General features: G+C 40.7%; 2 protein-coding genes across 7 annotated transcripts in view; one reads left to right on the top strand and one right to left on the bottom strand.

Moving 5' to 3' along the window:
- The window catches only part of USP47 (ubiquitin specific peptidase 47), a 43,805-nt gene extending 42,270 nt beyond the window's left edge, over nt 1-1,535 (top strand). For all 6 annotated transcript variants that reach the window (XM_068147975.1, XM_068147978.1, XM_068147974.1 and 3 more), the window contains one exon: nt 147-1,535. In XM_068147975.1, coding sequence (XP_068004076.1) covers nt 147-321 — 175 coding nt within the window. In that variant the 3' untranslated portion in view covers nt 322-1,535. The remainder of the gene's footprint in view (nt 1-146) is intronic.
- On the bottom strand, nt 145-27,349 carry DKK3 (dickkopf WNT signaling pathway inhibitor 3). Its single transcript, XM_068147979.1, has 7 exons — nt 27,092-27,349; nt 24,998-25,135; nt 24,469-24,552; nt 9,752-9,844; nt 8,093-8,237; nt 5,510-5,666; nt 145-4,473 (listed from the first exon to the last, which is right to left on the bottom strand). Exons 1-7 carry the CDS (start codon nt 27,278-27,280, stop codon nt 4,230-4,232), a joined length of 1,050 nt encoding a protein of 349 aa, XP_068004080.1. The 5' UTR covers nt 27,281-27,349; the 3' UTR covers nt 145-4,229.
- Nucleotides 27,350-27,586: the final 237 nt, after the last annotated feature.

Raw genomic sequence — 27,586 nt, 5'->3', positions numbered from 1 at the left:
TCTGGGGAAGAAAATAATCTGTGAGGAGTAGTATTATGCTTATCTGTGTTTTTTATGAAGATGCTCCAAATGTGGGGGGGGAGGAAGGACATAAATCCAATTGTGGTGATTTTATTAATCTGAATTTTAACACATCTTCATTTCAGGGATAAAACTGAAGAATTAATGGAATTAACAGATGAGCAGAGAAATGAACTGATGAAAAAAGAAAGCAGCAGGCTCCAGAAAACTGGACACCGGGTAACCTACTCTCCTCGTAAAGAAAAAGCACTAAAAATTTATCTGGATGGAGCACCAAATAAAGATTTGACTCAAGACTGATACTCACTATAGCATTTTCCCTGGGGAATTTTTTTGTTTCAAATAAAAAGGTTCACTACTACTGTGTAGTGCCATTACGGCAGGACACTCATTAGGTGTAAAGCGCTGACACCAGCACTGGTTGGGTCGTTACCAATCAGAAGCTCAGTGCCCCGCTGGGTCACTGTTTGACTTGGAATCATGTTGTGCACTATAGTCAAATGTACTGTAAAGCTAAAAGGGATGTGCAAATAAAAGATTAGAACTAAAAAGTGGGCGGGGAGGGAAATGAGTGGAAATTTTTGAGGACAGTGTGCACATAGTAGCTAGTGAAACTAGCCTCAAACAGGATATTCATAGCTTAATAATAAAAGCTGTGCAAAGGCCATGAAAGAATCCTTTTTTTCTGTTTGTTTCACTGATACACACATTACCTCATCAGAGAGTCTGAAGTAAATGTTAACACGTGGGTTCTAGAAAAGCAGAAGAAAAGGTCGAGCATAAAAATGGAAGTGCTGCAAGGGTAAGGTTTAAGAATATTCTTCCATAAAGCAGGTAGTCTGAGAGGTGTCTGCAGAAAGCTGCCAGCAGGGGTTTGTTCATTTTGCAGAAGTGCTGTTGTAAGGTAAACTGGTTTTTAGTAGATTACAGGAGCTCAATGTGTAAATAAAATTTGCCCTCTCCATTTAACAGAACTGCAGTTCAGCTATTTACCATGGTATTTCTTTTCACATATCAACATTCATTGTGTACATTTGGAAGTAGAGTTGCCTATTTAAATTTGTATTCATTTTGTTTGATGATGCTGGGTACTTTAGGGTTGTATTTCCCCTCGTTAATGAACTTTTTGGTTTTGTTCAGCTACTTTTTGTACATTTTGTCTTTGAGGCTCTTGCAGGTTTGTGTCTTCTCCACCCACTGAAAGTAATTTTATTTTTCCCAGCATTGATTCCGTAGCTGTATGTAGTCCAATAATGGGGCAACCTCTTAACACCTCAACTTACAAACTTGGTAGTTCAGGTTGTCATGCAAAGACTGATGCAGTCAACATGATTTCATTGCAAAGCCTAGGAACAGCAGTTTTGTGCTTTGGTCCATGAAGATCAATAGAGAACAATTCTCTGCAGTTTTTGAAAAACCACCTAATTTATAACAATCAAAAAGATTTTGGTAAACTTTTTCATGCCAGATGCTGTTTACAACAATGAACATGCCAATAAAACATTTGTTCATTCTGTTGTGTTACTTTTATTGTTAAATGCTGTGGGGGTTATCTGAAACGTGACAGAACTACTTCATGGCAATACAACTTCCCCAAGGCACTGTCAGAAGTGTAAGGCTATGAGTATGTGTTGTGTGCATGTGCCCACACCCCTGTCTCTACACAGTGCTAGAGAAAGGTTCATCACGTGTCTTGCTCTTCTGCTTACACTCATACCAAATCTTCAACTGTAAATTTCCAGAATTGAATTCCTCAGTAGTGAAACTTCTAAGCTTCAAGGAGGATTAGCAGATAAGATCTGCCCCAGAGAGGAGGAAGGCTTTTCTATAACAACGTTCAGTTCTTCCTTGCATGCTCACCCACTGCAACCCAAAAAAATCCAAAGAATCTGGCACCTTGGGAACCAGGTGCTGCACAGAGGAATCCTTCATTCTTCCTCTTCAGCTTCACTTGTGCCACCTCTTTCCGACACAGATGAGGTGGGAGCAGAAGCAAAGGAAGCATAGTGAGTGCCAACCAGTAGGTAGAGTACTTCATTAAATGACCATTTACTTCTGTGTATAGACTGCTGAAGGCTCTGTACAGGTTTTGGAAGAGAGAGAAAAATAACTATCAAATGAGTAATGAATTTTCTTCAAATTCAGACATTTGGAGAGGCAAAAAGGTAGAGAAAGAATAAAACATGATTAGGAAAAGAATTCCAAAGCTGGCTTGCTTTATTTAGCTCTACTGAGGAAACTTGTATTGAGAACTTTTTTGAGGAAGTTAACTTTAAACCTGTGAGTCTTGGCAGAAATCTGGAGAGGACTGGGGGGTATCCTTTTAATGATTTCCTGTCCAGAGATGCACTTCCTTCCACTGAAGTGTACTGGAATAAACTCTACTCTAGGAGGTGTTTTGCAGCATCTGCTTTATATTCCCATAGTTTCAAACATTTTTGTGTTTGATCATGGGCATTTTAAGCAAAAAGCCTTAAATTTCTAATCTGTTTAGTTCAGCAGAAATCTTACTGAACTTCTGATGAATACTAATACTTGATCTTTCAGGGCTTGAGGCATCAATAAACATGAAGGGAGAATAATGCTGTCCTGAAATAGGACACTGAAAGATTGTTCTGATGAAATACCCTTCCTGTTCATGATGATAATTGTTAGTAAAAATAATTACAGTACCCAAGGAATTTGTTGAAAAGCTTTCTTGGATTTGTAAGTGGTAAAGACTTGTAGGCTAGTAGCAGAGTCATGTAGCTGCTCTTGTTAAGTTACTGGTGCTTACTGTTCCAAATTCGACATAAGCATTAGGGATTATTTGGGAAGAAGCCCTACAAAGTTACTTGGCAGGAACTTTGTGTAATGCTTTACCATGTGCAGTAACAGATGGTGAAATCTACACCTCTCCAAAAAAAACCATTAATGATGTAAGAACCATTATAGCAAACTGTTGAGACAGCTGGGAACTGTGATGGATTGGATTTTACTCCTGGCTTGCTATTGATTTCTTAAATCACCAACCTCTGAAAAGGTAGTGATAATCACATTGGGTAACATGCACGGATTTATGCCTGTAAAGGGTATTAAAAGCACAAACCATAAAGAAGCTGCTTTGTATGTAATAAAGTCAAGTAGGAGATGCACAAGTCTCTAAATACAAGAAGATCTTTAGGTCGTGTTACCGCTAAAGTGAAGTAATAGATTGCTGGCCACTGCCTCCCTCAGAACAGGCAGGTGATGATGGAATGGTCAGCAGACCTTTGTAACTGCTGCTACCCAGGCAGGTGTGTCCATGCAGTGCAGAATACTGCCAAACCTATGGCACTGTGTTTGGCTCTAGCTTAGGCACAGCCTTGTCACTGTAGCTGCACTATTCTATGTACTGATAGCTTCACACACAGTGCACAATAAAGAATCTGTATTCTCTGCATTCAGCCTAGTTACCTGGCTCTTCTGCAATTTTAAATCCCCTTTTCTGCTCTTGAGACAGAGCCCTAAAGAGTCAAGTGGAAAGTTCCGACCCCATGTGTTATATCTATACAAGAATGGGCATAGTATTTGTTAATGTGGTGGACAGTTAATTGCATGGAAAAGGTTGTAGGTGGTGGTTTTAGTATGCTCTTTATGTAGTAAGGGAGGTCAGCAACCATTGTATATGAAAGTGTAACACTCAAGGGATATTTTAGCCATGGCCCACCAGTTCTGAAGTTGCACTGCAGACTGTTGCAGGACAGATGGCATCCATTGTGCACCCCTGAAAAGCAGCTTGGGGTATATTCAACTAAAATAAGGGCACATGACATCCAGAATCAGCTTCATTAATTGTATTTCTAAATAAAAAAAATTAAACTGCTGAAAATCAGTGACTAAACCACTCCAAAGCAATCATACTGTAGATCAAAGTCACTCCTGCAGTCGCTAGTAACTTAGGATTACTTATGCTTATATGTATTCTTGAATGCACACCAGTACTGATAAGTTTATTTAAGTACAAGGGTAAAATACTAATCTGTCTGTTTCTCATTTTTGTTTGACATAAGGTTTGGTCCAAGGATTAAATTAATTCAGTAATTAGAACATGCAGGTTTGGTGCACAGTAAAGGATGCCATTGCAGACCGTTTATTGCACTTCTATCCAGCAGTACGTGTTTAGGGTTTATAGAAGCAAGACACTGACAGAATTTCTAGAAACAACTGAATTGTCTGTTGGTTGGACTTTAAATTTCATCTCCCAAAAACAGGTCATGAGCTGACTCGGGCTCAGGCTTCAAGGCTGCTTGGTCCTCCAGACTCTCTAACTCTTTGCGCACTTCCTGGATGACGCTGCTCTCTTCATAATCGGAAAGAATATCTCTGGGCATCAAGCTGAGAAATGGCATTTCCTCCATGATTAAGGGGTCTTCTTTTTCATTATTCCCCGTGTCATTAGCAGACAGTTCACACACAGATGTAGTGCTGTAGCTGTTGGAAAAAGACAGCTGATCATACAGCAAATCTCATGTTCTTTTGCTAGTTCCTTAATAAAAATCTTTATTCCCTTCCAACCTGAAAGCATGTTGAATGCATGATACTGCCTCATCTACCTTAGCTGACTTCATAAGCATCTGATTCTTACATGAGGAGTTAAAGACGAGAATTCCACATACAGAGCTAGAGCAAAGAAAGTAATACCAAAAAATGTTTGATACTGGACACAAGGTGGCAGTGGACCTCAGCTCAGTCTGGCCTTTCCACCTAGCAGAAATCATGACTAGTCCTTTCTGTTCCTATCATAGCACCAAGTTAAGAAGTGCATGATGTTTCAGTTTGAAAGGATTGCAGCAAAATGTTGCCTGCTATCAAGCCATAGAGTTGAGAAAACTGAGCATTATATATTTGATTCTAAACAGGATCATGTAATTAGCTGTACTTGCTGCTGTCTTTATTTTGAAAAGCAGCTTCAGTGGCTTGCAGACCAGCATCCCAGGTGTGGTAGGAACTTTCAAAGGGAACAATAATGATTTATATTTACTGACGGATGGCAGGGAAATAGAACTTGAGCAGGGTCCATTTGCTGTCTCTCTGCACTGCATGGGACAGAAAAGGCTACTGGTCCCTATGACAGTCTTGTGGCAGGCACTGCTTAAAGCTGCAGCCTCTTTAACTGGAAACAAAGGGTAAATAAAGATGTTCCTGAAGCTTTTGTGTACATTTTGAATTCCTGAATGTTTTGCTTTCTAGAAGTTCTAAGGCTTCCATTTGTGGTCAGAATATTCCCATATTCTGTAGGATTTAATCTGATTGTTTCAGTATTTATCACTCACTAGTAATATTTATCCAGGCAGAGGTAGGCTGTTTCTTTTACTAAAAGAGGTTACCTGAATCCTCCAAGTTCACCACACAAATTAACAGAACAGCTTTATCTTACTGTCCATGTGACAGTATGGCAGGTGATACGCACTACATGTATTACTGTATTTGTGTTAACCCTAAACAGAGCTACAGGTTTGATCTTTACCTCTTAGCTTGGCAGATCAAGCCACTTGCACATGGGCATCGTTCAAGTACTCCATCAGGTTCTAGTTCCCAGGTGATCAGGTTAAGAAGTCTGTTTGAAGGATCGTGGCAGGGTTCACCTTCTTCAGGTAATGGAGTGCACACAGGAAACAGTAATTCTGCATTCCAGAGTAAATTAATGTTATGAGAAGTTGTTAACTGTCTGTTGGACTGAGGTAACCTAATCTTACAAGTCTACAAAGATACAAAAAGACAGACTTGACTTCTTTTTAAGACCCCTTACACATTAGGAAGACATAACAATGTTATTTCCACTAGGTGGGAGTAAGACATTTGATATTCAAGCTTGTTCATGAAGTGACTATTGCCAGTACAGAGTACTGTTACTCCCTTGCCTTGGAGCTTTGGAAGGCTGTTCTAAGTCCCAGGAAACTAACACAAATGTGAACCTTTGCAATGCACAGCATTAATGGTTTAAAGACTGAATAGAGAAGTATTTATTTAGAGCTCTGTTACTTTTCCTATTTCTTCTGTTTCTTTGCCGAGGTTACAGATACAGAGGAATTGTTCAAAGATTAAATAACAAGGTTACAAAAACTACTCAGCCATTTAATTTATTAGAGTAATTCTACAGGAGGCAAAGCTGTATGATGGCTTTTAGGGCTTCACCCCCTTGTTCCTGCACAGGGGTGAAATTCAACCTGTGTAAGAAATTATTTGGAAGGAAGTGTCATATCAACAGTGTCAGTCTTGAATCAGCTCTTCCAGATGTTCCTATCAAACCTCCCATCCTCCTTATCTTCACTCACCTCTTTTTGCTTTTGGTTTGTTTTTTTTCTTTGTGTGTGTGGTAGAGCAGAATAGAATATGTGGCAAGTTCAGAATTTAAGTTTTTAGAATAGGTTTGGTCAAAATCTCTCTCTCTGTGTCTGAATACAAATGTTTTAATGTAGATATATGACTTAGCAGGTCCTAATTCCAAAACACTGTATCTTAAGCAGCAGAGGCTCCATAGGTTGCTATGTTTTTATGTAAAAAATACACTGTAAAGACAGTCCAATCTTTATTAGGACAGCCTTTTGCAATACTCTAGAGATTAATAAAGGCCTTGAGCTTAGGCCTAACCTGAAAAATCCTGAAGCATTGCTAAATCAGACAACTTGAGAACAAAAATCCATTGCTATTGACAGCTCCATTTGAAGTTTTAATAATGGTGTTCCATCAGTTTCAGTCCATATTCTCACCTATTGTATTGTTCCTTCCTGAGTTACAGGTTTGTAGTAAATTCCATTTCAAGCCAAGCACTAACTTAAACTCAAATTAATGTGAATGCCTTATGCAGCTGAAAAAATCATCATCAAGACACAGCTTTTTTGGATCCCATAAAAAAACAGTGCTACAGAAGCAGTATTACCCTCACAGTAGACTAACTTAGTGCTACTAACACCAATGGACACATATTACTGATTTACTTGTGTCTGCAGCAGAGAGTTTCAAAGTCCTTCATGGTAAAAGGCATTTATTCAAAGTGCTCTCTTCATCTAATTTGAGAATCAGAGTGAAAAAATTTCTTGGTAGAGCTTGGCAAAGTCTGTAAATGCTTTAGGCAGAAACCTAGTGGAGAGGAGAATAAAAGTGCTCTAATAAACTTGCTGAAATTGAACTTAACATCAGAAGTCTGGTATATAATGCTCTATAATGACAAGGAAAAGCTGAGCAGACCCATGTGCCTTTAAATGCTGTTTGATCTTTCTCCTTTGTTTTTCTGAAATGCCCTAGTAGCCTAATCTATCAGCAGGCTGGAGGCAGGACAGGCAACTCAACTATCAGTGAAGATACAAGGTCACCTTTTGTTCAAAGCAAGAGCCAGGAAAACCCTCTCTAGAGAAGTATCTACTTGGTGTAGAAAGATAGTTGGAATTGTATCTTGTCACTACAAAATTAAGGCAAACTATGATCAAAGCAGTGAGGAAAGAGAGAGTAGAAACAGTAGAAGAAGCTGGGCCCTGATCAGGCAGCATTAACATGACATTAACATTACATTGCTATGTAGACTGACAACATAACCTGGAACATCATTCCTCTGTGTCCAGTCAGTATTGCATAGCATGGTGCCTGGAAGGCTCATATAAAACTCAGAGTATGAAATCCATCTGTAATCTGACTCTGATGGTCTGCTTGCTGATATGAAGGGAAAGCCACTGTCAGTAGCTCAGTAATTCCTTTTGTTCTTTTAAAAATCTCTTCTTTTTGTTCTTTTGGGTTAGAATCTGACACACAGCTCTGAGGCTTTTCAATGTCCGAGACTGTCTTTTAGAAACAGCAGATTTCTATGCTTCTCATGCTGGTCTCATCTAGTAAGCAATAGGTTTTTCTTTCACCATTGTGCACCTCTATTAGGCTGTTTCTCTCTCCTAGCTCTACTGATACTTTACAATGAAGTTAACACAGTGCACTCCGCAGGCCAAGGGAGAAGGACCTGTTGATTCTGCAGAGATTTAACCACTTCACCTGGGAAAAAAGAGCTAAATCTTGACACTCCTGTGCTGTAAAATGAATAGGATAAAAAGCAAAACCTCTGTACCTTTCTGAAAAGCACAGCAGGTTCCAGGGTTGCAGTCATGCTGGTTCTCACAAATGGTGCCATTCTCTCCTTTTGAAGTGGATTTCCTGCACTTGCCCCAAACGCACAGCTGCTCTCCACAGCATTCAACATCCCGTGAGCAGGGCTAGCACATGGAAAAAGCGTGTGACAGTACTGTCACTCTAGCACTAATTGCATGACAACAGACAGCCAAACAGAATTAGATCCTGGTGCTGAAGACAGCTGCATGTATGCACTTTAAACATATGCATGTCATATTGCTGCTATTTAGACCTGCTTAGCTCCTCAACTTCAAGCACACGTGGACTGTTTGTCAGTAACAGCACTCCTTCGATGCCATCATACTTACAATCTCACAAACCCTGAAATTTTATGTTAGCATTTACATCACAATTGAACAGCAGGCAGGCATCTTCCAGTGTAATACGGATTTCAGGGCAGCCTTTTGCAGTCAAGGGGGAAAAAAATCAAATTGGAACATTATCAATGGAAAATTCCTGACTGTTTCTATTGTTGAATTCATTCAGGAATTTACAACTTGTTCAGAAGGATTGCTTTCAAAGAGCAAAGCTAAAGAATTCTTACTAAAATCCAATTTTCAGTGCAATCAGAATGAGACCTCATCTGTAACTAAGAATCTTTGAAAAAGACACTCTTTGGGGGGAAAAAAATTATCCTTGCAAATCTCCAGCTAAAGCCAGCTCTGTATGACCACTGTCCCAGTGTTTCAACTATACACCTAATAGATCAACCTAATAAATGTGCTACATCACTTTGTTGGGGTTTTTAGGTAGCTTGATAAATCTCTCAGAAGACTGCTACTAGGTGAGCATTCTAACAGCTTTTTTCTGTCTCTGTAAAGTCCTGCCTGGGCACTCATACAAAATCAGAATTTCTTTTCCAGTGGATCCCAGAGGAAACGCTTAACAGAGGGCCAGAAGCAGGACTATGCTAAGCAGGACTACTAAGACCTACTAATTAAAAGAAAAATAATTGGTAATTGTAGGGGTTCTAAGTTAGGGAACTGATCCCACCATCTTGTAGACTTAACTGTCTACAAATGCTTTGAGAGTATTTGTTTCACAAGGGGCCATCAGCAGAACTTCGGTGAAAATGAACAGATAAATGGCCTTTTTGACAGACTGCTTTTTTCACCACAGAAAAAAAAATTAACTTCTTAGGCACCTGTCACCTACAGAAGGTAATCTAACCAAAACTCCTGGCAAGAACATTATCTTAGCTCAAAGGACAGAAATGTACTGCCTCCTGAGATCCACAGAATCAAGTAACATAAGTGATCCACATACAGTAACAATGGTGCTACAGTGTTGTCCAGGCTGTCGGTGAAGGCATGAAATTAGGCTTCAGGCTACTGCAATTCTCTGTGAGTCAAGAGCTGGAAAAGACCAACTGAGGGCAGGTTTCAAAGCATCTGAGAACAGAAACCTCGAAACTCAGGTGTGTTAACAGGTAGAAATACCCAACAACCCAGGACACTCTAAACATCCAGTTGTGAACCTCAAGCAGAAAACTCTGTATCTTGTTTTCTATCAGTTTTAACTTGCAGACATTAGCAACAATAATTTATACACTGAGTTTCTAAAGAGCACCCAAAGTTGTTTCTGGTTCAGAACTTACCATACGCTGGGTCTTACAGAGCTGGCACGTGTATTCAAAGGTGGAGAACTGGCAATATTTCCCCGTTTCACAGTCTTCATCAATAATACACTCCTGAAGAAAAGGATTAAAGTGTAACTAGCCCCTGTGTGACAGAAATCCATACCTCATATGAAATAGCAGACAGTTGTGATTGATTCTATTTGTTTGGGAACCAAGCAAAACAGTTTGCTTCCTTTCTTCATACAACCCTGGTTCTGTAACAGAACAATGCTATCTCCTGGCATTCCTAAATACTGTGGCCTCAGAGTGTTACGTGGCTCCACTTCTTGTATAAATATTAATATCAGCAATTAAGAAAATAAGTGCTCTTGTTCTGCAGGTTTTGGGTTGTTTTGGTTTTTATGTTGTTGTGGTGGGGCTCTTTTAGGAGGTGGAGGATATTTGTGTTAAATCTATTCTACTTGTATTAGAGTACAAGTATGATTCATTACTTCTGTTTTTCAGATGGGGGTCAAGACCAAAAGAGAAATCCTATGCTACAGCAGCTGCAGCAGCCAACAGTATCTTTATGCTCTGTGGGAGACCATTCTGCAACAGCTTTCTTGATCCCAGGCCAGGTAGCCATGTTACTATCTTCCCCCCTCTTCCCCAGCAGCATTAGTGCTGACCACAGAAACTCCACAGCATGGTTAGCTTCCCTAAACCAGCAGTGTTCAGCAGACATGTTTGAATACCAATTTAAGATTGACAAGGACTAAAGAGCCACACACATCCTAGAGAAAGAAAGAAAAGCCTCATAGCTTCCTCATGCCACCCAGCTAAGATGCTAGAGTAGGCCTCAGGCTAGCAAGGACCTTGAGCACCTTTAGCTTTTTAAACCTGGAATCATTTCAGTCATAATAAAAAAGTTAATGTGAAAGGGACACTGAGTCTTCATCTGAGTCACAAACTCAGACTAAAGTTTCTTCAGGCAGAGGCTGCACACGCAACTCTGGCAGAGATGGCTCACCTTTCATTCATGTTGCACCATGAACATACAGACTGATCAGATATCCTTCCCAGAATATACCACCACAGTATGGCAGTGAGGAAGAAACTCCTAACACAAAGCAAGGTGTCTATGTTTGTGTACCCCTCAAGTGTCTGGTTCACAGGGAGGGGGTGTTTTCTCTACCCATCTTAAAAATCGAGTGGTTAACCCTCTTCTCTAAAACATGTTTTCTCCAGGCTGGAAACAATCAAACCAACAGAAGAATAAGTCATTCTGTGTCATCTGTACTCCATCACTGGTTTGTACCGCTGTAAGGCTGATTAGCCAGCTTTTAAAAAAGGCAAAACAACCAAACAACAAAAGAACCACAACAAAAATCTCTGATTTATTTGAAGAATCTAGCTGGCTGCTCTTTGGCAGACATTAATCTCACTTGCTGGAGCAGATCAACTGTCATCTGTGTAGTGTTCACTGAAATTTTCCACTAAGGTTTTAAGGTCCCTCCAACCCAAACTATGCTATGATTCCATGAATTTTCTATTTCTACTTTTTTAGATCATTTCTCCACAAACTGCTGACTTCTCCCACTCCGTTCAAACTAGGGTTTGAGTTTCATGTAGGCTGAAAATTAGCTCAGCAGGAAGTTTAAATGAAGCTTTTAAATTGCTATAATCACTGAAAGAGGAAAACATGACAACAAAACAGCTGAACTGTCTTCAGATCTTCTCTAGTTTAGACCTCATGGAAGCTTCTTGGCTTTTGTGAGACAAGGCTGCTCTGCATGAAGGGCAGTGCCTCACCTAAATTACTCATTTTAGCCATCTGAGACTTTTTCAAAGAGCTGGATTAGCCAGAACACAGAACAGAAGCTCAATACAGTCTAGGGCCTGATTCTTTTCAAGTCAGTGACTTGATATTTAGGTTCTATGCTTATAATTAAGCAACAGACATTTCCTCTTTGAAGGCATTAGTATTGTCTGGCTTAGGCAGTGACAAACTATCAGTGTCTTTGTAGCTCCAATATCCCAGAGCAATGTGTGTTCTGCTTGTTTGCTGCATAATCAAGTGGGTCAAAATCCAAATGTTCTATAGCATGTTTGAGGTTTTGTGGTTCCAAGTTAGCAGTTAGCCACTTCTCTCCAGCAGCTATGCTCTTTTTGGACAATTTTCTGTCTGTGGCTTTGTCAGCTTCTTTCATGAATCCTGTTTTATAAACCATAATCAGAAAAAAATGATACTATTTCATTTCTGTTCCATTCACTTTCAGGCAAACAGCCAGGTTTCAGTGTAGTCAGTTTTTCCAATTGTCATTTTCCACAGAAGAGAAGTCTTGCCATAATTGTTTTTAAGTTCATGGAATAACTCACTTTCTACCTCCAAACCCACCTAACACCAAAGTTGCAGTACTCCAGTCACTGCATTCTCTTAAGTCCCCCACCAAAAAACCGTCTTTCCCCTCTTAGTGAATTACATCCCACCAGTTCAGACTTCCACTTTTATGAGGGTTTTCAGTTGGGGAAAAAAATCCTTTCGTGGTTTTCTTTCCTGGCATGGAAAAAACTTGCTTTCATATTCTCTCTGTGAAAATTTTGTGCCACGCTCCAAACCAAACTCCTTCACCCAGATATTATAATCCACAGTCAGTTCAGAACTCAGTAATACTTATACATGCAGATGTGTAACTTCCCCTCCCCCCTTCCCCCCCCCCGCCCCTTAATCAGGCTGCAGATCTTTCCTAATCAGGTTGCCTTGAGATACAATTGTTGCTGGACAAGGAACAAACCTAAATATCTTCATCAGCTGCAATGTGTTTGGAACTATTAATTTTCTTCTGGAATTCTGCAACTAAGTTATTTCTCAGAATATTTTGTCTTTGCAAGAGCAACAGTGTGTAAAGTGAGGAGAGGGAGTGCTGCCTTCTCACATGCAGCAGAGTACAAAAGTTAAGCAGACAACAAGTTGGCTATGCTTGCAGTGGTGTACATCTCTGAAATCCATTATGATATGTAGCTGCAAAACAATATGCAGTTTGAGAAGTGCTAAAAAATAATGCCATGTGAAAGCAGGATTGTCTGGTTATTAGCGGATATACTAGGACCCACAAACAGCAGAAGCCAGGATGGAGAAGAGCATGCTAGGTACCTGTAAGTATACACTCAGCATCCTGTGGGCTCTTATTATAATACTGTACTCAGCAGTGAATATCCTGCAACACCTGAAAGCAATTTGGGGGTTAGGCTCTGTTCCAAAACCAACGGGGGGGGGGGGGGGAAAACAACAAAACACCGAAACTCATGGAAAAGTTTCCCTGTATTTTAAGACCCTAGAACAACTGCTGCTGAAAGACACTTCCATTTTCATGACTTTTCAGACTGTACCGAGTCATTATTTGCTCTCCCAAAGAATGGCTACTCTCACTACTTGAGAATGAAAGAAAAACTAGCAAGTGACTGACTGATGTTAGTGCCAGTGAAGTCCAGCAGTACCACTGCTGCCAGGGAAACAGGCACAAGATGGGGCAGGAGTGTATAGGTCAGAACTGGTGTAACAGGTCTTGACAAGAGTGCTTTCCTTCTGGCTGAATGTTTACAGAGACACAGAAAGGCATAGAAGGTAAAAAGATTTCTTCTGATGTGACAAAACAATCTTCACACTCTACCCAACAACACTTGTTGCCTAGAAGGTGCTATAGGCTTTTTTGGCAGGCTTGACTTGGCTGGTAGAGTGTAGCCAACTGTGCTGTGGACCACATTATCCTCTGCCGATGTAACACAGTAAGGATATAGAGAAGTAAAGAATTTGGTTCATTAAGAAAGCAGAACCACAAGGCCAGAATTAACCAAGTTTCACACAGAAACACACATTCATTAAGAGTGTTTATCTGGTTTCTGTGCCTCATCATGGCAAGCATTTCAAATGCCCTGCTTTGCTGGTGATATATTATGTACTGAAATCATGCTCATTTTGCTTTACTCTTTACTTTAACACCCTAAGTTTAGACTAGAAAATATTCTCAAGTCTGTTCTGATGCTGTCGGACTTTTGAAATAGAAGAGTTGATTTTTAAATTGAAAATTGGTATTTGTCTATTCTCTCTCCCCACTCATACTCAGCCTTCCTTTCACATTCTCAAAAACTCCTTCAAAGAGCCTTTTAAACAAAACTCTCTCATTGCTATTAATATCTTCAACCAGTATTTCTCAGGGAATGAGCTTTCCTTTCCTTCTAGGCTCTTTATACTTTAGTTTAGAACCCAAGAAATTAGTGGAATCAAAGTCAGACACTGAATACTAAGGTAGGGCTTAGTGGCTATATGGAGAAGAAAACGTCTCCATGGATAAAAGGCAGCTGTAGTGGAGAAATTCCATAGCAGTTGCCTGCCAAGGTCCCTGACTGCTCTGACCTGAGAACAGTAAGATGGATTCAAATGAGAGAACCACTCCTTGTGTAAGCTGTATGTCCTAGTTTGCTGGCTTATTCTGATCCAGTTGCAGTTGGTGACTACAGGCCTTTGCCTTTGCACTGCCTGTGCAGCTCGGTGAGCCAAAACTGCCATTCCAAAGTGTTCATCCCTAACCCTCCATGGCTTCCAAGTTGACAAGCTAGAGTGTAGAGAAAAAAATATCACCAATTTCATAGAGGTAACAATTGCTGCTGGCAAAACTTCCTCACCACTCTGAAACTAGTGAAACAAATAGAAAATGCATGGGGGCACCTCTCTCAGTCTGCTGGGCCAACTATGCTTCAAAAGCTTCTCTGAACAAAAGCCCCTTTTCCTAGAAGCTCTTGACAAATAAATTGCCTTTCAAAATCCTGTAACTCAGATAAAACTCAGTGTTCACATCATAAGTGGTAGCTACAGCTCCTTCCCAGACAGTTCCAGAGCTCACCTAGCTGCATCTGTGAGACAATGATCATTTCAGCCATAGCTGAAGCACTGTAGTGAAACCACTTGTTCACACTGAAACTGACATTTCCTAGCAATTAGCACTTCCAAGAGTTAATATTTGCTTCTGTGATTGCATATTCCCTTCTAGGTTTTGTTTTAATTTCACATAGGGCTGATCTCCATTACTGCAGCAGATGGCAAAAACTGCTGAGTAGTAAGGAAAAAAAGCATTAGAACTACTTTATATCCTGCCTGTCCTACATGTATTAGAAAAATGGCAGAATTACACAGAATGGAATATTGTTTGATGGAAACTACTACCACAGTTTGAATTGTTGTAGCCTTCCAGTTCCTAGTCTCCTAGTTGTCTAGACAGGGCACATAATGCATTTATCTTTAATGAGATATGAATTAATTTGCCTTGAAATACCTCAAACCTCTGTAATACTTTCCAGCAGAGCAAACCTCTTATTGCTATTCTGCTAAGTGCACAGTACTCACAAAAACAACAACTGGTAATAAAAGATGTACTAAAAAGAGCAGACATGTAACTTGCTAACTATGGTATTAGTCACATCCCAGTGCTGTGTCAAAAAGTCTGCTACTTGTGTGGCTGTTCAACAGGAATGTGACTTCTATGCCCAAAAATAATAAACAAGAAAACAAGTGACTCCCTCAGTTTTATCTTGAACTTCTCCACAGTTCAACTCAGCAGTTTCCTTTTCTTCTGTTAAGAAAACAGAGCCATTTTAATGGGAAAAACTTCATTTCTGGCTCTCCACATGCTGCAATATGAATGAATGCAAAATATGTCTACATGACATAACTGAAGGTGGCCCAAAGGCACCTCAGCTTGGCTTTAGGTAACAAAAGGAACATCGTTGTGTTAGCCTTAACATGCTGTCAGAAAGCCTAAGGAATTAATTGAGGCAGTTGCAGATACCCAATAAACTGCCCACCACCAAAACTAGAGCAAGAAGTCCACCCCTTTCTACAGCATCTGATTATGCTCACCACAAATGTAGCAATCCTGTCACTGATTGGATACCTACACAATTAATGTCCCAGGTCAAAAAAGAAATAAATGAAACACCATATTATCCACAGCTTCAAGGAACTGAGACATCAGGTAAAGAAGAAACTACACACAAAAGCAAAAAAATATAAATTACATAATCCTGACAAATGTCTTAGGACAATGAGAAAAATGATGCTTAGACGCTATATCAGATCATGTTCTGTTCATGCATGGTCAAAATCCCTGTATGTCATGTAATAACTTCATAGCAGGTCTCTTTGCAGAAGGAGTCACTTTTCTTCCCTCACCCCCCCTTTTCCTCAGGAAGCAATGTAATAATCTGTTCCTGGCAAGACTACAGCCTCTGCACATGCTGCTGAGAAGGAAACACAGTGCAAGTACTTTTTTCAATCCATTTTGCAATGGATCAGAGGATGCAAACCAGAAGAACTGTGCAAATTTGGTAGAAAAGCCCCAGAGATGATAATCTGGCAGGTCATTAACTTAGCCTGGAAACTTAAGATCTATTCAAGTAAGAAAGGACCAAAGGTCTGTGTATATGCATATATATATATATATATATATATGTATACAGCCAAATACATATGGGGCTACGTACTGCAGTGGCTGTTTGTAATAGCAGAAGTCTCCTCTCATCCCACATATTTGCAGGCAGGACAGGTTGTAACATAACTTTATCTTCCTGTCTCCTGCTTCTCAGGTGTACCACAGGTACACCAGGGTGGTAGAAATTCTGACAGCAAAATCTTCCCTTAGGCTTCGAGGAAAGTTGGTGCCATGCTACACACTCAGTCCTGAATTTTACTGCAGGCATCTCTTGTCACTGCAAAGTTACAGAGCTACAAAGGTTCCATGATTCACTACCAAACTATGTAAATTTTGAAAATTTATAAAAGCAAAGCTATCCAGAGAAGCTGTACAAAGCAAGGATGTGAAACAGCTGTGCAAAGAGGAAAACAGTACACAATAAGATTTTTGTACTTAATAGCTGCTTGCTAATTTTAATCACCAAATTAATAGTAGCACACAGAGTAAGACACCAACCTGCACCAAATTTGTTTCAAACCCTGAATCTTATCTACTTCATTCTTATTTCATATCCTTTTGGGGTTTTTTTGGTAGTTGAAAGTTTCAGCAGACTTACTTACTATATTTGAGGTAGGTAACAGTCAATGATCATGATACTAGAATGGAAATACATGGGTAAAAATTAAATCTACAGTGGATTTTGTCTATAGCAGAGCTGACAGTGTGGACTCTGCTGTTCCTGTACAGGAAAGGGAATAATTTATTTTCCATGAGCTGTAGATGGAAGAAGAAGGGGTTTAAATTACAGTAGTAGAGGCTTTAGAGTGAGCATAGGAAAGCATTGGAATAAATTGTTTCCAGCATTTGAGGACTTTGAGGACAGATGAGATGAATGTCTGCCTAAGGATAGAGTAGGCATCTGGGTTGTAATGCTGACTTTTTGAGGCTTTTCCCAGACCTCCTCTTTGAGCTATTTGAGTAGGATTACAAAAGAGCCTTTTTTTTTTTTTCCCCCTTAATTCTCAGTCTGAAATAGTATGTCTGGTGGATATCAACACCATGAGATGATGACTGCTCATGAACAGTCATTCCTAAACAAATTCCAATGAAAGAGAGTCCTGAGCACACTCTTTAAGTCTCCCAAAAAAGACCATAAGAATGTGAATATGTCACACATTTTTACCATGTATGAAGTCCAAGACAAACACCTAGTGGGGGACCAAAACTTCCCATTGCTGATGGATATGAAATATCTGACACAGAAAAACCTCTAAGGTTGCCCTTTGCCTGACACTGTAATGTCAACATTTCTACATGCAATAAGCTGCTTCTGCGTTCCCCTGGAGTGAGTTTACTTCTAAGGGAACATGTCTGAGGGATTCCTCATGTAAAGGAAATGCTCAGAACAAGCTCTGAGTCACTTCCAAATCTGAAATTTCCATTCCACCCTGTATATCTTTTTACCAATTATGTGGTATTATGATACACTACTAATTGGAAGGGAGAAGTGGACTTGTTATTAAGGTAAGAATTGGGACAGGTAGGAGAGCTGGAGGGAGGCTCTCTCTGTATGCTGCAGTGGTGAACAACCATGACTTGACAGCTAACACATGCACTGGTGTGGTATTCCTCAGTGCTAACCATCCACATGATTCAGTCCCTCTAAAGGTCAGCCAGATACTCACACCCCCAAAGATAGCAAAATGTTATTTCTGAATCAGATGGGAGGAAGAACAAAGTGAGACTTACTTAGCTGACACAGAAATGAGTTTCTCAGGGGACAGGTTTAAAGCCACCATTTAACAGTGCTTCTTTTTTCTCACATTTGCCAAATCTTGCCTGTTTTTAAAAATGCTGATGATGTTTTTAAAAAGACAAAACATTCATGTTTTGCATCCAGTACTGCAGCATGCATTTCCTAAAGCTTCTGCTGCATGTTGTTACCCTACCAGCTAAGGCTTACTGCTTAATTAGACAACATAGTTTCAGCTACAATCTCAACTAAGTATCTACTGGAGCAAATGGCTTAAGCCATGTCATCAAAATCAGTGCAAAAAAAATGTCTCTTTTGCCTTAAAGCTTTTCCTGTCACGTGATTAATTTTGCTACATGGGTCTGAGTGGAGTAAACATTGCTGATGCACTCTCACTGCTGTCTAAAGGCAGTCCATACTGTGCTCTCTTATGAGGCATCAGCAGATCACAAAATTGTCACCAGCCTGCACACAGGATTCATTCTCCTGACTTTATCTGTTACCTTACAGAGAAGATAAAAAACCCCAAAACATTTAATTTCTCTTAGGATAAATAGGTGAGGCAGAAACTAAAAGCATTCATGGTGATTTGTTTTTCTGTCTCTCTACATCTTAGATATATAGAGGACATCTGGACAAGCTTGGTTCCCTAAATTCAGCATTTTATGTGTAAGACGACTGAACTCAAAGCAGAGGAAAGGTAAACAACTGCTCCTTGATTTACATTATTCCTTTCCACAGCTTGTTTGCAGAAGGGTTGTACCAACCAATGTGTAAACAAGAAAGCAGCAGATAAGGGAATGTGATCCATACCTCCCCACACATGAAAACATTCAGAATTTCCGCAACTAACAAGAATGCTGTAAGCTTTAGAAGTGATGCATGGGTCTTAGATGGACATTAATGAAGCAGTAAGTGGGCACTGAGTATGAAAGAAAGTCTGTTTTGTAGCCTTCTGCAGGTAAACTGTTTACTGTTACCGGTTTACTGTTGTGTTTTTACTAACTCAATCACCTAGAACATTGAACCAATTCTAGACACTGTGACTGTGTTACAGCTGTAGCTTATTTTTGGTAAGGAGAGATGTTTTCCAAGAAAATCTTTCTCCCTTTACTATCTAGCTACACAAAGGGTAACTGTCCAGATAGATAAAAATGGTGAGACAGCTCTTCAGCCAGCTTGATTTTACATAAAAATACTATTTTTTAATTGGAATGGAAATATATTGTAGCACATGAGGATCTGGCAAACTTTAAATTACTTCTAAACACAGGCATAGACCTGAATTACTAATGAAGAGTGTTACTTTGAGAGTATCAATTAGTACTACACAATTTTGTTTGCCTAACTTGACAGAAAAAAATATACACTGAGCTAGACCAACAGGAAATAAGAAAGAAATCCTAGTCACTCTTTAATTTCTTTGTTTGTTACTAGAAAGGTAAATTTACTAAAGTTATCTGAATTATTTCAGACTCCACATGACACAAACAAGAGCAGGTTGTGGCACCTTTAATTAGGTATAACCCCTTTGCTGTCAGTTCTTTGCCTGTAAATCCAAGCTGGCATTTAAGACCAAAAAAATGCAATAAAAATCTGTGTTCTCTGACCCCTGGTTGTTGTGTTTCCAGCCAAAACATCTACTTGGTATACCTCACATCTCAGCAAAAGGCACCTTGCTTCTCTTCACTATGAAAAGGTCTAGCAGCAGTTTACACCTGCTTGTTTATTTGGGGTCACCAAACATGGTGTCTGAGTCCATGGCAACTGCAAGTCTCACTTTTCTCTACATCATGGCCATTGCAGCACTATACCGTTAAAAAAACATTTAATGTTTGTACACACTCTCCACTACTGATTCCCAGTGTGGATCCACAACTTCCTTTCACAGCATTCTCTTTGAGAAAACTAGCCAACTCAGAATGGACTAAATTGAGTCAATAAAGATGTAGCTGTATGACATATACCTCAGATAGCAATTACAGAGGGACTCCCACTTGCCTTGGAGAACTTTCTTCATGAAGGATCAGAGATGACACATGCTTTACAAACTCCTTAAGTCTAAGAGGCTAACATTCAGGTGTTTTGGCTATAGTCCAGCAAACATCAGATGACTGGTAAAAAACTTTGGTCTTAAGTGATACATTGTGACCAACAGTAAGAGCATCCTGTCATCCATGAGCTAAGTGAAATATCTTACTAGCTTCTGCATCACTAGGAAGCATTTGTTGCATATGGAGTTAGATCAGGGGTATGCACAAGCTCCATCATGCTTTTCATACAAGAAGGGTATTTCCCTCGCTCAACAACGTTCATAGCCTAAACATAACTAAGAACAATTCAAAACACTAATGCAAAGTTCTTCCCATCTTTGGCTGCATCCTATTTCCCTTTGCACCTTTCTCCACATTGTTTTCTACTCTAACAAACACAAGCCACTCATCCTTATGAGCTAATCAGCTTGCAAAAGCAGTTTTACAGTGATATAGTCTTCCCTGCAAAGAGCTTGAGGGATATAAACAGCAGCCTCTTACCATGGAAATGAAGGCTTGGTATCATGAGACCTCTCCCACCAGTTTCTATTACAGACTAACCGGATGCTGTATTTGCAGAAGGTGGTGTCTAGTACCTGTGTGCATACAGATACACACCTACCCCTGCAGAGGAAAAGCAAGCACCTTGCACAGAATCACGCCTCTCCTTACTCACAAATCTCTACCATCACAGTCAGGCAAAAGAAAGGGATGTTTTTAATAGTGCCAAAGCCAAATGAGAAATGCATGATAGTCATCCTGTTCCCTAGTACACCAGCCCTAAATGCTAGCTCCTTAAAAAATCTCATTTAAGAAAGAGAATTGAACACAGCCTTATGTGCTTCTATTAAAATCTGGAAAGAAAAAAAAACCAACACCCTAATTTGCTAAAGGGAAGCTGTTACTATTTTTATTTATCCAATTAATATAGAAAAATAAAAATCTTAGGTATGCTATGAGAGAACTTACACAAAATACTACTCTGAATACAACCAGGAAGAATTGCAACTAATCTTTGTGCAGCAAATCTTACCAGTTCCTTTTATTTTTCACTAGTTACAGTAATGTATCAATATTTACATAGGACTAGACAATAAGCCAGAAAACATTTTGAGTTTTATATGGTAATAAAGACTGGTGATACTTTACCTGTGTTCTATACTTGATCTTACTACTGGAAACACTCTTAATTTGCAAGCTAAATTATGTTCTCCAAAGAAGTAAATCATAGAATATTTTAACCTTAAACCCAGTAGCAAGTGAATATAAAGCCCTACACAGACATAAAACCATTTCCAGCTACCTCTTGCCTTTATTTGGTCTCTTTAAAGACACAAAAATGTTGGATCAAAGCCTGACATCTCTGCTGGTGACTGTCAGCCCTCAGTGACATCTGAGAAAGTGATGGCAGCTAGCCTGGGAATGTAAGTGGCATCTCCAAATAATGCAGCTCCTCTGAAGAACCTGGATTGCTTTTCCTAAAATGGCAACCAGCCCAATTCCTCTTCTGGAAACTTAAAATACTAATAGTCTCTTGTCCATCAAAATACTTTCAAGTGAGCCATTCAGCAATAAAGAACACAGTTTAAAATGAACATTTTAGTGATGCAAAGACAAGAAATACTGAGAGAGAAAAGGAAGTGGGGAAGAAAATTATGCCTTATTGTTTCTGCAATAGCACATCTTCAAACCCTTGTGTATATTTGTATGCACTACACGTGTGTACTTGTACTTGCTTGCATGAGGACATAGCAGTGGCACAGGCGCTGTGATCTAAAAAAGCAGACACAAGCCATTTTCCATGAAGCTGCTTCTCCAGGGCTGAAGTTCATTCCAGCCAGTACATGGATTTATTATTGCAACACAGACTCATGGCAAGACCATCTTTGCCTGTTCAGGGGGCTTTAATGTCATGTCTCAAGGCCCAAAAACATCACTGGAAAACCCTCCACCGGATTTCAGTGGCTTTCAAATTGGCTCACAGAATAAATGTGAACTAAGGGCTGTAAGGTTCCAGTTTTTACCAATTACTGCAGCAATAAATTATATAGAGTTTACACTTCAGAGCAGGTAGTTAACTGAGTGAGGTGTTTGATGAATTTTTGTATTTACCACCCAAATTTGCACCTGAAGTGCAGGAGCTGTGGGAATCTTTAACTTTTATAAGCTAAGCCTATAAACCAAACCTATGAAACTGTTCTAGTTTTCAGCATTCAGTTTCCTTACAGGCATAAAAGCTGAGCTTGTGTGATAGCATACACCTATTTCTTTTACTTGGCAGACTGAAAATCAAAACAGAAGTGCTGTTCTAAAGAGGCACCAGTATGAAGGCTACAGCATTAGAACAGCGGTTCTGTTCCCAACGGCCAGCTCCCTACAGCCTCTGCTACCAAATTCTCCATCCCCAGAACAAGATATCAGCATCATCCTTTTCAAATGACTTTCAAAAGCTAGAATTATAGAAAGCTCTTGTTGCAGTGTACTATACATCAGGATGAATCACTGATGGGTATTAGGAATGTGTGTTATAGAACAGCACTAGTTGTATTTAGAGATCCAGATTTCAAAAGGCTTCCGTTTTTAACTGCCTGGAGAATACAAAACCCATACATGGATTACTTTGTTGCTAACATTTATAATAAGCAGCAAGAAGCATAAATACTCTTCCACCATCCAATGGTCTGTGAAGCCTGTAGCCTGAAAAGTGACTGGGACATCCCACAAGGTCACATGACACCAAATAGGAAAATATATGTATATACAAATGACCTAGGGGCCCAGTGCAAAGTTTTCTGTGACTCATCTTCCCAGTATCTTTGTCTTAAGTTTACAGATGGAAGCAAAAATGCTTTCTAATTTGGACAAAAACTTAATTCCACTTGATAGACCTTTTCTAGGCAAAATGTAACCCGAATTTACCAGTTCTCTATCTCATGCCATTACCCCAATAACAGTTCTTCTCACATGTAGCACCCTAAGTAATTCATATTCCTCTTTAATGATCAAAGTTTTCAAGTATTTTCAGATTTACTTGTTAGGCAACTCTTAGTCAAAATAATCTATGTGTGTTTGCCCACTCTCCTTATATAACAATTAAACATTTTGTTAGTTGCCTTTCACATCTAGCTTTTTCCCTAACTTGGCAACATCTGAATAAGGTGTTTGTACCATGGGCATGCTGAAAGTCAAAAAATGAGAGTGAGGGGGAAGTAAACTAACAAATGTAGTTTTGTTTCAGCAGCTGCTGCAGTAAGGATGTTGATGAATAAAGTGCCCCAGGATTTAAATAATTAGGCGTTGAAGTGCTCAGTTCTGATTACTCTTACTTCATAACTGAGTAAAGACTGACACCATGAAGCAGACAAAAAGTTGTACTCAGCTCTCAAATTCTTTAGCTGAAAGACTAATAGTGGTATTGGTTCAGGATGCAGTTCTGGCTTTTACTAAGCCGAGGCAACCTTCCCATAAGGAAAATGCAGATAATGTTGCTTGATAAATGAAGTTTATGAGGAGCTTTGCTCATCGGAGAAACCTTACTTAGCAATATTTTGTGTATCTGTGAAGCATGATTAGATACCATGAGCAAGCCAAATACATTATGAAACAACACCTGTATTGTGTCCCAGCACTAAAAAGGTTGAAAGGTTTGCCTTTGCATACTGGGTTGGAAGATTATGACCGTATTTGCTTGTAAGCAAACATCTGGATTGCCTATCATCCAGCTAGCAAAGGAAATACTGGCAAGTCCTCTTGTAGTAAGAGCATAAAGAAAGTCTATTTTGGTAAGACTATTTTGGTAAGACTATAACTGAAAAAAACCTAACAGTTGTTCTAAGCAAGGGTTTGTGCCAAATTTCTCCTGGACAGCTGATGTTTAGCACATGTATCTATGTTGGCAAGACTTAGGTAAAGAATATTCTTGATCTCTTGAAATGTTTTGAGAATCCTTAACCAACTGTATTTCCAGGGGAGAGGATTTATTGTCCCACCCCTCTCCTCCCCAAAGTGACATTTTGCAACCAGTTGTCCATCACTACATTAGGCTGAAAAGCAAATACTGCCACATATTGTTCCTCTCCCCACAGACAATTTAGGATTCATTTTCTAGTGTTAAAAGTCTATGAAGCAATTTTTCAGTGAAACCCAAGAGCACTGAGAAGACATATAGGAAGCACTGTTATACTGAGGATTTACTCACAGTCACCAGAAAGGGCTCTGTAACTCTCTTTGCTATTCGAGTGCAACATTCACATTTGACAAACTGAACATCCAGATGAAACACATCAGTTAAGTACAACACTGAAACTCTGCTTCGAATTCATGATATAATATTGCTAAATTAAGTCAATTAAAAAGCAAAACTATTTTTGTATCCTATGTCTAATGGTTTTTTGTGTTTTAAAGCATTCAGAAATTTTGCTAGGTGAACTATGTCATCTTCTTCTGAAGGACAAATCCAAAGTATTTGTTTCACTTTCAAGAGGCAAAAATGTGTCCACTTACATGATTTCTTTTGTTTTCTCCACCTTTTATAGATGTAATCACTGTCTCAGAAAAAACTGTTGATCCAGTTTTGTTATCTGTAATCTGAGATAGTAAAAGAAGAACAAAACGTCAATCTACATTTTTAATTAGTCCTCGGTTAACTCTCAGTCTTGCATTGTGCAGTAATTAACCCACCCTCACTCCCTCCTTTTTTTCCTCATTTTGCTGTCACTTTTATAAAATCCTAATTTGGGGGAAGAAAGTAGATGACTAGGCTACTTCCTTATCTATTGAAAATGTCACTATAATGAAGCTAATTGAGCAGGAGATGACCATTCTTTCATGACCCACATAATAGCTGTACATGTGTTCTATTTTCATCAGGCACTTTCTTCAAAATAGATTATTACTTCACATTAATCTCCTATGACATATGCCCCTACATGGTGATTAGGCAAGCAAGCAAGGAACAATAAAACCCCAAACTCTAAACATGAAGAAGAAGTTAAATAAGAACCAGCATCTTGCTATAAATGTTTTCTCATACCTTATCAATTTCTTGATGAGTCTGAACAGTTTTGTTACCAATTCTGGTTTCTGTGTTGGATTCATTATGGTAGTTGGGAGGTAAGTTTTCAAAGTTTACTTCTGACAGTTTTTTTGCCCCTTCCTCTTCAGCTTCCATCTGTCAAATTTAAATAAACCAACTGATAATTAGCAACAATTACACAAAAGAGAACAAGCAACACTTCCTATGCAGCCCTCAGTAATACCCTGATTTATTACGTGGTGCCTGTTAGCACAGATCCCCCTGTATGGCAACGCTTACTCAGCTGTTTCAGTGACCACAGCAGATCTTTTAATGGTCTGGAAAAGCAGTGAAAAGCTAAACCTGGAGCTCTGGAGTGTTTAGACCATCAGTCCCTGTGAGGAAGAAGTGTGCAAAGACTAGTGACAATGTGATATCTGCACAGGCCAAGAGGCCAGCTTTCATCTTCTCCCAGAAAACCACTAAACACTTCAGACAGACTTCACCATCTGACAGAGAAGAAAATATATTCAGGCAGGACAGATACACAGCCAAAGCCTCTTGAAGTCAACAGAATCAATCCTACCGATCAGAGTGCATACATCCAGATTTCATTCTCTATTTCAGTTCCTAGTCATTGTTTGCCAGAGGAAGAGTCAACAAAGGCATGCTCTCCGAATCAGAAAACAGAGTAAGCCCAGCAAAGGGCCATGAGTCCTGTAAACCACACAACTTGCAGTAAATTGCATCCCTTTCTTATTTGCAACTGCTGTAACAGAGCAAGGAGGCCCCAGGTTCAGACAGGCTGAACAGCAGAATTTTTCCCAAGACAAGATTTCTCTCTCTGGCAAGTCTGTTTATTTTAAGCAACAGCTGCAAACCTTTTTAAGTGTGAAGTACCAGTTTGCTATGATGCAGCTCTGATAGTCCACATTTTGTGCTGTATACAGACCATTCCTGAATCCAGCACTTACTTTAGGAAAAGAGGCAAAAATTTCCACCACATTCCCATTTTTAAGTAAGCATATTTTCAGCGTTGTAAAGAATACTTTTAAAAGATGGTTTGTCTCAATGTGTTTGCAGTTCAATTGAAATGGATGACAGAGGTAGACTTCAGCAACTGTCCAGCTGGCTGTCAGTAAGAGTTGAGATATTACCTGTAGTAAACAAAGGTGTGTTTCCCCAAGGGGCTGTCAGTAAAACGTTAATTTTTAACTTTTTTTACGATGTATTTTTAATGAGAGAACTTGGAAGGAAGATTGTTAACGTGAAGGAAAAACGGCACAGAAGGAACAAGCTCTTTTGATAGCGGTAGGAGACGATGGCTCGGCGTCTAGACAGTGCCTGGCTCTGTATGATTCTGGGCAAGCAATCTGAGATCATGACAGGGAATTACATCAAAAGCAAGCGGTTTCTGCACGCGTGTTTTCAGGACTGTCTTACACCTCTGAATACTTGTTTGGGATAACCTCTCGTTCCAGGAGTACAAAGACAAAGAGCTCTGCACTCCTCCCCTCGCCACGTACCGTTATTTCCTCACTTCGGGATCGAGACAATTCGCTTGCATTTGTGCCTATCTGCCGGCACTGCTGCAAAGGCAGCTTTCCAGGGCAGCCCCCAGTGCACACACACGCGAACCCCGAGCGCAGGGACACCGGCAGCCCCAGGGCACTGGATGATGGAGCCGGCGCAGGCAGCGGGGCAGGAAAGCCTCCCGTGAGCAGAAACATCGCCAGAGGCGGCGGAGGGATCTTCCCGCCCTTTCCCCCGCCTGCTGCCTCCCCACCTGAGGGCGGCCGCGCCGGCCAGCTCAAGGCAGCGGACCTCGAGCTGAAGGGGCTTTCCCGCTCCCCGCTCCAGGGTAGCAGTTCCTCACGGAGGGGCGCGGGCAGGGCTGGTCGCCGGCGTTCCCTGCAGTATGTACCCGGCCGGCCCCCGCTCACGGGAGGTGGAAGGGCGGCTTCTGACAGGGATTGACCAATGCTGCTGAGAGCTAGCGCTTTCCGCAGGTGCGCTGTGGTCGGGATCGGGGCGGGAGAGAGGGAGGAAGGACTACCCCAGTCCGCGGGGTTCCACTGGGTTTCTCCGGGCGCCCCCCCACCGCCCCCTCACCTCCTGCACCGCATTGCGCAGCTTGTGTTGCGTGTCCTCCATAAGCGCCTCCACCTCCCGTAGCATCTCGCCTAGGCTGGCCGCCCGCCGCCGGCCTCCGCTCCCCGCCGCGGAGCAGCCAAGAGCCCACAGCAGGGCCGCCAGCAGCAGCCATCGCCGCCCCGGACCGGCTCCCCCTTCCCGCCGCATCCCCGTAGCGCTGCTCCTGCCGCTGCCGCTCAGAGGTGCGGGCTATCAGCGAGGAGGTGTGGCGGGAGCGGGCGGCTCCGCAGCGCCGGCCCGGCCCCGCAGCCTCCCTCCTGCTCCGCAGCGCCGGCCCACATTGGCCTGGCCCGGCCCCCGCTGAGGTCGGCGGCCCGGGGTGTGAGGGAGTGAGGCAGGACGCTTGAGACCGGACAGAAAGTCTGGCCCGGGGCGGGGAAGAGAGAAGGAACGAGGAGAGAGGGGCTGAGGGGGTCAGGGGAGCGATGCTGAGGGAGTGGAGCAGTAAGAGTT

Source organism: Melanerpes formicivorus, unplaced genomic scaffold (assembly GCF_026170545.1).
Source record: "Melanerpes formicivorus ecotype bairdi unplaced genomic scaffold, bMelFor1.0.p_v2 SCAF_16, whole genome shotgun sequence".
Taxonomy (NCBI): Eukaryota; Metazoa; Chordata; class Aves; order Piciformes; family Picidae; genus Melanerpes; species Melanerpes formicivorus.
This window is presented reverse-complemented; position numbering and strand designations above follow the sequence as displayed.